The following is a 12,172-nucleotide window of genomic DNA, read 5'->3' on the forward strand; positions in this document are numbered from 1 at the left end:
TGACGCGAGCGGTCCGTCAGCATTATGAATCGCCAGGACCAAACCCCAAGAAAATGTGTCTAAGTTATGCCTCCGTGTTCAATCGCAGATCATCGTCGGCCTTGCTGACACGGAATGCTGGATCCCGGCCACAAGAGCATGACCTGACAAGGTATCCAAAAAGAATTATTCCGATCCAGTTGGCTACAGAACTTCCCCATCCAAGACCGTCGTAGACCGATCAGATATGGCTGACTGGTGATGGATGGGGCGTGGAGTCGCCCCAGCCTTTGGGAGCCACATGATCGAGCAACCCAGCTCCTTTTTCGACAAGGGTTTGTCACCCTTATTAGCGAGGCAGTGCCTGCGGCCTGGGTGAGCCGCCTTTGTACAACCATGAACGCCGCAACCTCGGCAGAAATCAAGGATAGAATCCCGATTTTATCGCTGCGAATCCGCCGTTGCACCGCAGATAGATGTGCCATGAGGGCCCATCGTCTCTGGCTGAGGGAGCCCCCACGCGCTAGCAGACACCGACAACCACATGCCCTATCAAATAGGATGAGCTTCGATCGCCGCATTGTGCGTCAGCTGAATGAGTTAGGTGCGCCGTTCATGGCACGTCGCGTTGGGTGGGTATCCCAACAAAGTCATGCTGCGGGGCAGTGCCGAAGGTGTCGGGATGAATCCTCGTGCGAGCCCTGACGCACTGTTCCAGGCGACATCGGCAGGTTCACGTCGCGGCGGCTCTGCAGCTCTTCGATGGGTGGCGTGGGTTGTAGTTTTTCATCCCGAGTCGACTTCTCGTCAGAACCCCCATCACCCCATGACGGAATGCCCCGTAATCCACCCCTGAGCCCAGGCTGAATGCCGCTTCCACGGCCCCGCGACAGTCTGCGTAATATCCTGGATGACGCCCTCAGACCAACCCTGCATAAACCAGTAGCCCTGCATCTCGGCAGCGTGAAAGACGACACAATAGTAAGACAGCAGAGCTAGAGCAGCGTGATTGCGTTGGCGCAGCAGGGGGATCAGTTCATCCGACATCTGGATGGGCCACGACGCCACAACGCGGTACTCGGGCGTCGCAGCATTAAGGAGGGCATCGCGGATGGCTGACACAAGGCAATAGGCGTCTCCATGGACGATGCTGCGCACACGATCGTCCGGTTCAGTCTCGGCGATCTCTACCAGAAAGTCGGCAATAGCCAGCAGGACGCGGTCCAAGGCCGGGTTGGGGTGATCGGGCCCTTGGTGAGCGGCGAACATCTCGGAAAGCGGGCCAGACCGCAGCACGTCTTGAGACGAGAAGAGGACGCTGCCGATTCCCTTCACCAGGATCATGACATCGACCAAGTCATCAACAATGGGGCCGCCGGGGGGCCGGTGGACGAACGAGGCGGCCAGGGAGCCAATCCAGAGCAGCGAGGATGAGGCGAAAAGGGCGTGGCAGTTGGTCGGGGTGATTTCGGACAGGGCATGGCGCATCTTCCGGATGCCAGCGTTTTGATGGTGCGAAGCGCGCAACGAGTAGGTGGCACGGCTCTCGGGTTTCAGGTAGGCGAGATGGTAAGCAGCGACGGCGAGGATTTGGTGGAGGAGAAAGACATGGACGAAGGCCAGCTTGGGGATCTCGACCCTCCACAGGCGGGCAATGGGTTCGGAATTGGGATCCCTGACGAAGGTATTGTAGGTGAACAAGGTGAAGTGGTGGAGCAGCTCGAGGTCGACGACCCAGTCGGTGGTATCCTCATCAACGGTCCCCGTGACGAACTTGGCCAAGTAGGGAAAAGGGTCAGGTGAGGTGGCCGACGGCGTGAGGGCGGGCGTCAAGGCCGAGGCATCCGGAGAAGGGCCGCGCTCCGAGCGGGCCGAGCCGGCATGGTCGCCGGAGGGTGCCGGAGTGGGGGGCTGTATGGTGGCGGGGGCAGGAGCGGGGGCATTTATCGGACGGCTCCTCCTCACAGGTGACGGCCGTTTGCTAGCCGATGGGGGTGGTGCAGTCGACAAACTACACTCTATTCCATGGCGGACGCACGCACCACAGGCGGGACGGGCCTCGTCGCACTATGGAAGAGGGGGTGGCACAAGTGTCAGCGGAGAGTTGGTCCTGTCTCCTTGTCGCATGGCGGGGATGCTTGGAATGAAAGCGAGATAGCCATCGCGGATGGGTGGATGCAACAATGCCGATGCCCGATGGGTGGATGGAGTCGGGCCAGGGCCGGATAGATACCCTGGGTGGATGGGGAAGAGAAAGAACAGAGACGGACGCACCTTGACGCGGCGTTGTTTGCAGCGCAAACATCCGGTTCGCGATTTGGTGTAGCCCAGACGCAGTCGCGCCATCGCCGCGAAACGTTGGATCGAATCAACCAGTAAGTAGTTACCAGGTATCGTGCTCCTTGACTTGTGCCTTCGGGTTCGCAATCCGGCGCCAACTGCTTCCGTCGAGAGAACGCTTGCTACACTAACGTTAGTGGCAGCGTTGGAAAGCGAAAGCGAGGTGGGCAATTGTCACCAAACGGCCAGCGTCCACTCAGCCCGAGAGCGGCTGGGGTCTTGGAAAGTCTTGGGAGGTGAGTGGGAACCTGCAGCAAGGGGAAGTGGCTCCGGATGCCCAGCTGTGGGGCGTCTAGGGTCAGCCTACTGCCCGAATGGGAAGCCGACACAGTGCTGTGTACGTATGCCCAGGCCGTGGAACTTGGAAGAAAAAAAAAAAAAAAAGTACGGAGTACCTAAACTACCTAACTACCTTAGGTACTGGGCGTCATGAGGTGCAAGGTGCTGGGCACGGCGAAATAAATCATCCCGGTTGCCTGCCGGTTGCCGGGCTGCTTCAGTGCATCTAGGCAGGAACCTTGGCTTGATACCTAGGTACTTTACCTCGCTGTGCCTGCACGATCGAGGACCTCCTACGTAGGTATTTCCACAATAGGTACCTACGTACTGCTCTGCGCTGCAGTACATACACCTCGGTGGCATCTCAAACGTCCAATCTCTCATCTGCACACTTTCTTTTTGTCTCGCCAAGATTGCGTGGGAACAAGATCATTAGGCGGGTTCGTCAACCAATGGTGACGCGAAACGAAAGCGACTGGAACGCAGCAGAGTTGGAACATGTGCCTAGGATCAACCGTCCACTAAACCGCCTTCCGCCTTTCCGCCTTCCTACCTTGCTATACCGTATACCATGCGCTTTCCGTTTCTTTACTTTTCGTTTCCTGTTTCCACTCGACTCTTTCGATGCGACTTGGCAACCTGGGACCTCCAGGCACCCGCTTCCAGGGCAGGTTGGCAAACTGATTGCTTCTTTGAAGAGCCACATCTCCCGGCAGGACGTGATCAGCATCCACAAGTCCCTCTCCCGTCATATCCCACCGCCTGGATAGGTCCTTTTGGGATTTGACATGCAGTCAAATGGAACGTTTTCGCTCCAGCTTCTTTCGAGAGGTTGCCTCGAGACCAACACATAGATTGTACCTGCTTTGCAACGGCCGTTGGCCTTCCAACGTCACCAGCATAGGTGCTTGCTGATGAGTTACATTGCAGTCTCTCCTCATCCTTCCCAGCGTTTCATCCTCGTCGTATCCTGGTCTTCATCTGCTCTCTCACATCTCTCACCCCGCTTGGCAAACTCTCTGCCGCGCCATGAACCATTTGCTCCTTGGCTCTTCAAGGTTGGCAGATCGTGCCGTCTCTTCCTTGCAGCCAGCACGAGCCTCATCGCCTCCCCGGCTTTGCTCGGCCCAAGTCATCAGGAAGCGAACAAGCAGCAACCTAGCGCTCTGGCGGCTCGCGTAGGTTGACTAATGTAACGAGCGGCAAAGTTTCGGCGGCGAAGGAGATGTGCATCCGGATCTCTTGCGCCCGCAGTCGTTTCATCCCCGGTCGAAGACCGACCCACCCGGTTCCCCATGTCTCATTGAACACGGTACGGAATTAGTTATACCGGAACAATGCTTGCATGATGGCACACTGCGAAAGAATCCCGGAGCTTCGGGTTTATATAGAACTCCGGGAACCGTGCCCGTCCAGAGGTTCTGTTCTGATCGTCTGGTTGTTTCCAATCGTTGCCTTCCCTCTCCCACCTTGGACGCTGGCATTGGGAGCACGTACTGTACCACACTCCCAGCGGTTGTACAATGCCTGCTATACTCGATGCCCTCGACGCCCTCCAGGGCCGGCTGCCTCTTGTTGTTTCAACATTGGCCGCCGTCCTGGTGGTTTTTCTAGCCCAGCATGTCTTGAACCGGACATCTCTGGCCGGCATTCCTCTTGTGGGCCAGGAGCTTGGGAGCGATGAGAAGCGCAGGCAAACCTATTTCGTCAACGCCAGCGCCCTCTACCTCGAGGGCTACAAGAAGGTGGGTGCATCATTGTGGTTGCCGGGCTGGGTAGTTCCACAAGATTAACGGTTTCGCAGTTCAAGGACAGCGTCTGGAGAATTGTCACCTCCAACAGTTAGTGGTTCAAAATCCCATGGAAGTTAAGACGATGCGCTGACGTTGCGAAAGAGTTCACCGTCATTGTCGTCCCTGCTAAGTATCTCGAAGAGCTCCGCAAACTGCCCGACGACGTGGTCAGCTTCGACGATGCCATCGCCCAGACCATGCACGCCAAGTACACGGAGCTGCCCACGGGCAACACCCTGATCCCGCACGTTGTCAAGACCAGCCTGACGCCTGCGCTCGTGCGCCTCAATCCCGCCATCTCGGAGGAGGTTGACGATTCCGTCCGCAAGGAGATGCCCCCTTGTGACGACTGGACCTCGATCAACATCAACCAGAAGCTGCTGCGCATCGTCGCCCTCGTGTCCGGTCGTGTCTTCATTGGCACCGAGCTGAGCCGCTCCGAAGAGTACCTGGATGCCGCCATCAACTACACGGTCGAGCTGATGGAGGCCCGCAACGCCGTCGACAAGGTCCGGAGTTGGATGCGCCCATTCGTGGCTCACCGGTTGCCTGAGGTGAAAGCCCTTCAGGAGCGCCTGGTCAAGGCCGATCGCTTCATGCGCCCCGTTGTGGCTGCCCGGCAAAAGATGGGCGACCACGAGAAGCCGAACGACATGCTTCAGTGGCTCATGGATAACCAATCCAAGTTCAAGCAGTACTCGACCGAAGAGCTGGCGAGGCTACAGCTGGCCCTATCGTTTGCGGCCATCCACACCACGACAACAACCGCGACCAATGTGTACGTGTCACGCCGACCCTCGGCCTTGCTTCCGCTCCCTTTTCAACGAACCGCTAGATTCTAACGATTCATCTCAACCCTTTCTATAGCTTCTACTCGCTCGCCGCTTACCCTCAATACACCGCCGAGATCCGCGCCGAAATCAGGACCATCCTTGCGGAACACAATGGCGTCTTCACCACTGCCGCCCTCCAATCCATGAAGAAGCTTGACAGCTTCATCAAGGAAACCATGCGTGCATACCCTCTCGGCGCCGTCAGCTTCCAGCGCAAGGTCAATAAGCCCTTCCAGCTGTCCAACGGCCAGGTCATCCCTGCGGGTGTGCTCATCGAGGTCCCGGCCGCCGCCATCAGCAACGACCCCGAGGTATTTGAGAACCCCGAGGTGTTTGACCCATGGCGGTTTTCGCGCCTGAGGGAGCAGGCGAGGGCCAAGGGGGAGGTGGAGGTGGCGGCGCAGAACCAGTTCGTTTCGGTGAACCCGGGAGTCATGACGGTATGTTTATTTTATCCCTCTTTAGAGGTTCCTGGGACGATCCCCCGGGATACGTCCATGATCGCTGACGATACTGACTCCTCCGCGTTCCACAGTTCGGATGGGGCCGCCATGCTTGTCCCGGCCGCTTCTTTGCCGCCAACGAGATCAAGATGATCGTCGCCAACTTTATCCTGAATTACGATATGCGCCTGTCCGAGGGAGTGACTGAGAGATACCCGAACCTGGTCTTTGGCATTCAAAGCGTTCCCGACCCGACAAAGGAGCTGCTTTTCAAGCGTGCGGAGTAGACTAGGATCGGGCGAGAGTTGGGGCTAGGGAAAGCTGGCTTGTTCGGTCTAGAAGATGAAAGGCGCGATTTGGTTGGTGGTGGAAAGGAAGGGGAGGAGGGATCCCTCCGAATTCTTTCAGTGAGTTTTGGATAAAGTGGACGCATCAGTTTCGGCCGGGACTTTTTGACGTAGGCGTTGTGATCAGCGTTCAAGCTCCATTTAAGCACTGTTGGCCACCAGCGACTCTTTCAACCACAACTGTATTGATATGTAGAGTTGACAATTCAAGAACAAACGTCCTAGAAAACGGTATTATATGGTGATTCAGATTCTCATTATAATGCGACACCGTTCAGCCACGTTTTGCTTTGACACCTTTGTTCTTGTTTCTTTATGGGTTGTAAAACCCCCAACCAACACCAGCAGGATAGTAGTGTGGGTTATTAAGATATTTTGGTCAAGGTCTTCTATGTATCCTCGGCTATAGATCTTCAGGAAGAGCATGCATTCCGGGCTGGGAGTCGGCCAGCATGGCGGTTTGATCACGCTGTTGCTTCTGCTTGCTTACATCGTTCTGGCATATGCTTGATGAATGTAGGAATATACTGAACCCTAGATATGAGATTAAGATTCTCGAACCGTCTTAATCTATAAAGAGGCCAAGTATTGAAGGCACTTTCTTATAGTACTTTCCGCTGGTGTGTGTACCATGTCAAGACCAAACGCCTTTAAGCCTAATATTGTTTCTACAACATTTACGGGTTCCATTATGTTGCCAAAACCCGACAGACCGTCGTGGTTAATAAGATCAGCATTCAGTCAGAGCAATGTGGTGCTTCTTCCTGGTCTAATTAGTTGTATGATGTAGGATGGATTACCGAGGAAACTATGTATACTGGCGCACACGCCCTTTCAGTTGATTGATTCCTCTCTGTAGGGTTGACCATGTGATCCATGGACATATCTGCGACAAGAGTTCGCAGCACAGGTGTCCGAATGGGCGAGTTCAGGATGGCGAGAAAATTCGAGGTGGATTTGAGTTTTCTTTTTGCGATCCAGAATTTCTGTCAGCCAAGTTCCACGAGATCTCAAGGGCAGCGATAAAATCCGACACAGCAACCTCTCTCCCCTTCACCCTCAATCCCACAGATTTTCCCTATCAGCTTTATTGTTGCCATCGAAGCCTCTGCCAGTGTGAGTGCAAGATCCTCTGCCCTTGTCCCTCTATCCTCCTCTTCTTTCTTCCCACCGTCTGCTTCTGTTTCCTCCTTTCACCTACCACTTATTCCTCTCCAATCATTTCTCTCCCTCCTCCTGACCCTCCATGTCCTTTCCTCTACGACGATTGCAAAATTTCCTTCACATCACTCACCAGAGGGGTTGTACTCCAAAGCACTCGGAATCTTCCGGATCTACTCCTTGCGTTGCCTTCAGGTAAGGGGGTTTTTGGCTTCACACAAGCTTGGAGAATCCGACGAGATTCCTCCTCAGCCAGCCTTGAAGCTTGCGTTCTGAACCTCAAGCTCGCAGAAGCGATCGTCTTCACACTCTGCTTTTCTCAATTTCCATTCTTCTTCTTCTTCGCCACACTATCGAAGTCGCGTGGTTTCCAGAATTTAATCCCGCTTACTACCTTTTATCTCTTCCACAATCCTCTCCAGCTTTGATTCCGCTGACACCAGATTCGACGCATCCTTCACTAGACCAACAATCAGCCAACATGCCCCCTCGCAAGAACGCCCAACCGGGCACTCCCGATAAGGTCTCGGACGCCAAGGCCTATGTGGACGCCATCTTCACCCCACGTGAGCAAGTCGTCCTGATCCATTGCCTTCTTACTATCAAGGGCTTTGGCCAGGTGCGTATTCTTCTCGTCCCATTTCATTCCGCTGCCTCGGTTGTCTATTCTGTTGGTCAACAAGACAATATATTCTCATCTGTTCCTACTTTCCTCCGACGGAGCCCCTGCCGATCGCTGACCAGCTCCCTCATGTTCCCAGGACCTTGGTGCTTCCATTGATCTGCAAAAGGTTGCCGAGCGCCTGGAGCTCCAGAACCATCGCTCGGTGAGCAACGCGTGGGGCGCCATCAAGAAGAAGTTTGCCGAGCATGAGGCCAAGATGCGCGCTGAGTCCGGGGAGACCGGCGAGACCGGCGAGCCGGCCACTGCCGCCCATAACAGCCATGGCGGTGAGAATACGGAGCAGCAGGAGGTGGATGACAATCCGTCGCCGACCAAGCGCCCCCGTACCACCAAGAAGGCGGCGGCAACGACCAACAGCAACCCCGCGACTCCCAAGAAGCCCCGGACCCCGCGCGGAAAGAAGGCTGCTGCAGCTCAGGTTTCGGCTCCGGCTACCCCGGCTACGCCGAATGGCGGCGACCAGGTCAAGCATGAGGCCATGGAGAAGTCTGAGGATGACGCCGATGACGTTGAGAAGGAGAAACAGGAGCGGGCTGCCCAGAATCAGGGCGACGCCAACGAGGCTTCCAATGGGGCGGATGCTGGTGATGTTTGAAGGCTGCACCGTCGCTTGAAAGCTCGGCTGCTGGAGAACTCTGGTTTGTGGCTGGGTGAAATGGGCATGACAGCACCTCGAAGCACACTTCCGTCTTCGCCTGCCTGCTGATGCGGGCCTAAACATTGTGCGGGACGTTGAGCAACGGGAAAGGTGATATTCGTTGCAGCACCTAACGGAGACATGGAAATGAGGCTCTCTTGAGATGAATTACCTCTACGCATCGGAATGCGCTTACTACCTTGTGTTCACCGTGATGATATTGCTCTGTGATGTGACTGTATCATCGACAGCGAAGCCGAAGCCTTCTCACATGGCCTCGTATCCAATCCCCCAACACACGCCAAACGCCAAAACACTGATCTAGGCATGACATGACGCATCATTGTTGGGAAATTGTATTCACAGCGATCAAAGCAATGTATGTACATGAAAACCGCGGCTCGTCCCATGCCACGAGACGCGAAACCTCACACTTCTCTTCTTTTCGCTCTCCCATCCTACCCGCCTCTTCTTAGTTCAAGCACTGCGAGTACCACTGGTTCTGCGCCCTGCAGGTGCCCTGGCTGCAGCACGTCGGCCCGTTCCAGCCCTGGCCGCCGCACTGGCCCCAGAGGGGCGAGCAGTTGCCGCCTCCGTTGCCGCCGCCGTTGCCGGGGGGGGTGGTGGGCTGAGTGGGTTGGGTGGGCGGCGGAGTCGGCTGGGTCGGGGGGTTGGTAGGCTGGGTCGGGGTCGTGCCGCCGCCGCTCTCGGTAAGGCGGGCGCGCACGAAGTTGAGCGCCTGCTGGCCGTAGATGGTGCCATACTGCTGGTGATGGTTGCCGTCGTTGCCCGTGCAGCAGTAGGGGTCCTGCCTGTCGCAGTAGTTCTGGATCTTGGAGGCCGAATTGGTGGCGCAGACGTAGCCACGGTTGCGAGCGGCGAACTGGAACAACGAATCAGCATCATTATCGGCGACGGAAGGGACTTGGAATGGCGGTAACGTGGTGACTTACGCCCTGGGCCGTGCAGGTGCCGACATTGTAGGACAGACCCGCGACGTAGCGAGGGGAACCCATCAGGATGACGGCCTTGATCTGATTGTGAGCCGAGGCGTTGATGGGGGAAGCGGTGGTGGTGATGCCCGAGCCGGAGTCGGGACCACCGCACACAGCGTTGTCCATAATTTGACCACCCTAGTAAGACACCCCCCGTTAGCGTCCGATGCCATCGAACATTCCAAAGCAATCCACTCAGGGGCCGGCATAACCCACCTGCGAGTAGCCCACGAGGACGAGCTTGGTGTTGGGACACCTCTGGTGGAAGCTGTTGACGGCCTGGGCCACAGCGCTGGTACCCTGACGGGCCGAGTCGCCATACTGAATGCCGCCGCAGTTGCCTTGGCCGCCGCAGGCCGGGTAGGTGATGGCCTCGGAGGTGGCGCCGGGGAAGGCGGCCTTAATCATGTCAACAACCCTGCCGGCGCTGCCATAGCCGGGGGGCGTGGTCGTCTCGCGGGCGCCGAAGATGTGGATCTCGGGGCAGGACTGGCGGGCGGCCAGGGCGGCGTCGAGGGCCTCAGCGTCAACGGGCGAGCCGCTGACGAGCAGCGAGTGCGCCGCGAGGAGGAGGAAGGCGACCTTGGGAGTGGGCCACATCTTGTTTTGAAGGGGGTATTGTGTCAGGGGGGTGGTGGGATCCTCGGGTATCTGCTGAGCTGATGTTTGACGGCGTGGGCTCACGGCGAGGAAGAGGCAGCAGTAACCGTAGATGGGGGCAGAGAGAGGGCCGTCCTCAAATCTTTATCCTGCTCGGCGCCCATGTCACCGGCCCAACGTCGTATCACCTGATGGTAGCAAAACCGCCATCCCCAGACGCTTCATAATGTGGAGCGCATGAGAGGTGCTACCCCCCGTAGCGCCTGACTGGGGCTCCCGCACCGTTGCATTCCTCTCCTCCGCTGGTTAACCACCACAACAGGCTGGAGTCATCAACCGGCGGGGAGTATGGACGCTAGTGTACTTACGTGTAGGGACTCAGGTACGTACCCTCGTGTACAGGACACAAGTGGACCGCCGCAGGCCTCGGGCCAAGCGGCGTCACTCCCCGGTGAGTTTTCCGAGGCTTCCAGAAGCCCGGAGGAGCCGCCATCCAAGGTGGAGCGGCTCAAGCATCGCAGCGATCCCACTATTTTAGTCCCGAATGAGCGCTGTGGCGCATAGCGATGGGTTGCTGGAATTGGTGGAAATTATCCAGAGTCCAAGGGCGTGGCAGTCCGTCGTCATGCGTTTCTCCCGGACCCGGGCATGGTGCATGGTCGTTGTCCTCCGGCACCTCCGTGCCCCTGGAAGATCTGGGACGTAGGTGGCTCCGGGATGACCGGGGTCCCCTGAATCTAGGGCCACAATGAGATGATGTTATAGTACGTGCATCACAACCAGATGACCCGTACCTTTCAACTTCGCTGGGATTTTGAGCTTGTTGGCGATTGTGCTCATCGATTGCTGAAAGGCAAGTCTTGTCCTTTTTTCTGCGGGTTTGAAGAAGTCAGCTGCAGGTGACATGCCCGAACCGAAACTCTGTTGCCCCCTGGTCCCGGTACCCGGCTCGGCACCAGAATGCGGGGGATGGAGTGTCGCCTGGGGTAGGGAGGCTCAACGGCCGCCGGATATCCGAGACTTGCAATTTAGCCTTTAGCCTGAACTCGGCACCCAACGCCCAATGCTATGGAGCGTGCCATCGGCTGTGCTGTCACGGGCTTCGGCTGAGCCTCCGAGAATTAAAACGGTTTGGTGGAGCGCTAGAAACGCCACCATCACCCGGCGCTTGACCGGGGATTTGCGGCCTGACGCGTACTCTTCATATCCAGCTGGGAGGTTGAACAGTTTGCCAATGAAGAATCACCGGATTGCTGGCGGCCATCGCGCTCAGGCTTCTAGATGGTTGTGGATTTGGGTGGGAAGAGTCCATTGTTGTTCGCGAAGCAAAGGACCCTCATCCTGCTCTCGTCGCTCGGGCAAAAGGAGACAAGGGGAACCAAGGGAGAAGTTGATAAAGGAACCACCATTCAAGACAGACGCGCGAATTGTTCATTGTGAAACTCAACTCTAGGACTCATTCAGACCCATGGAACCATGAGTTATTTGGAGACAATGGCGGCCTGTGTCTTCCCTAGGTTCTCTTCCTGATGTATCAGGTAATACCCTCGCTCCAGGGAAGTGATTAGCAAGCGAGCCACTTAGGAACCCAACTACCTGGTATATTCTAACGGCTACTGTCTAGCAACACCATGTCACCAGTATGCATGCTCTACCGTGATGCTTCAGCCTTTCCAATCCCCTTAAGAAAATGATCTTGCCCCCTCCTATGCGCCCTCGGGCAGCTTCCCCTTCAGGGGTAGTCGTCCACCCTCGAGATTGCTGTATCCAGCTACCTGGAAACAAGCCTCCTTGATTCTCAGCACGCCGTACCGTATGACGAATTCCTCACCCTGGCGAACTGCAAACTGCAGCCGGCGGGTTTCTGTTCTTTCCTCGGGCGTCGGCTCGCCGTTGAGCATCACGTTCATGAGTCGCACTACCGTTCTGGGGTAAAAGTCCGCCATGCCATCAATAACACCTGCCGCGCCGAAGGCAACAACGGGTCCAAGATGGTTGGCGATCCCCCTGTACACGCGGAGCCTGTCGTGATCAATCTCTGGGTCAAGCGAGAGCTGCACATGGAGCGAGACAGTTCTCA

The 12,172-nt window shown here is 56.6% G+C and overlaps 3 protein-coding genes across 3 annotated transcripts; 1 reads left to right on the plus strand and 2 right to left on the minus strand.

The window, feature by feature from the left end:
* Nucleotides 1-798: 798 nt before the first annotated feature.
* On the minus strand, nt 799-2,284 carry VTJ83DRAFT_2831 (uncharacterized protein; the record flags this gene model as incomplete). The annotated part of the gene is made up of 3 exons (XM_071009145.1): nt 799-1,960; nt 2,022-2,046; nt 2,254-2,284. 3 exons carry the CDS (start codon nt 2,282-2,284, stop codon nt 799-801), a joined length of 1,218 nt encoding a protein of 405 aa, XP_070866712.1.
* Nucleotides 2,285-4,121: 1,837 nt separating this feature from the next.
* On the plus strand, nt 4,122-5,954 carry VTJ83DRAFT_2832 (uncharacterized protein; the record flags this gene model as incomplete). Its single annotated transcript, XM_071009146.1, has 5 exons — nt 4,122-4,343; nt 4,403-4,439; nt 4,494-5,169; nt 5,259-5,664; nt 5,760-5,954. 5 exons carry the CDS (start codon nt 4,122-4,124, stop codon nt 5,952-5,954), a joined length of 1,536 nt encoding a protein of 511 aa, XP_070866713.1.
* A 3,015-nt stretch (nt 5,955-8,969) lies between these two features.
* Nucleotides 8,970-10,092, minus strand: VTJ83DRAFT_2833 (uncharacterized protein; the record flags this gene model as incomplete). The annotated part of the gene is made up of 3 exons (XM_071009147.1): nt 8,970-9,380; nt 9,451-9,630; nt 9,709-10,092. The coding sequence occupies 3 exons, from the start codon at nt 10,090-10,092 to the stop codon at nt 8,970-8,972; spliced, it is 975 nt and encodes a 324-aa protein (XP_070866714.1).
* Nucleotides 10,093-12,172: the final 2,080 nt, after the last annotated feature.

This window comes from Remersonia thermophila, chromosome 3 (genome assembly GCF_042764415.1).
Source record: "Remersonia thermophila strain ATCC 22073 chromosome 3, whole genome shotgun sequence".
NCBI lineage: Eukaryota > Fungi > Ascomycota > Sordariomycetes > Sordariales > Chaetomiaceae > Remersonia > Remersonia thermophila.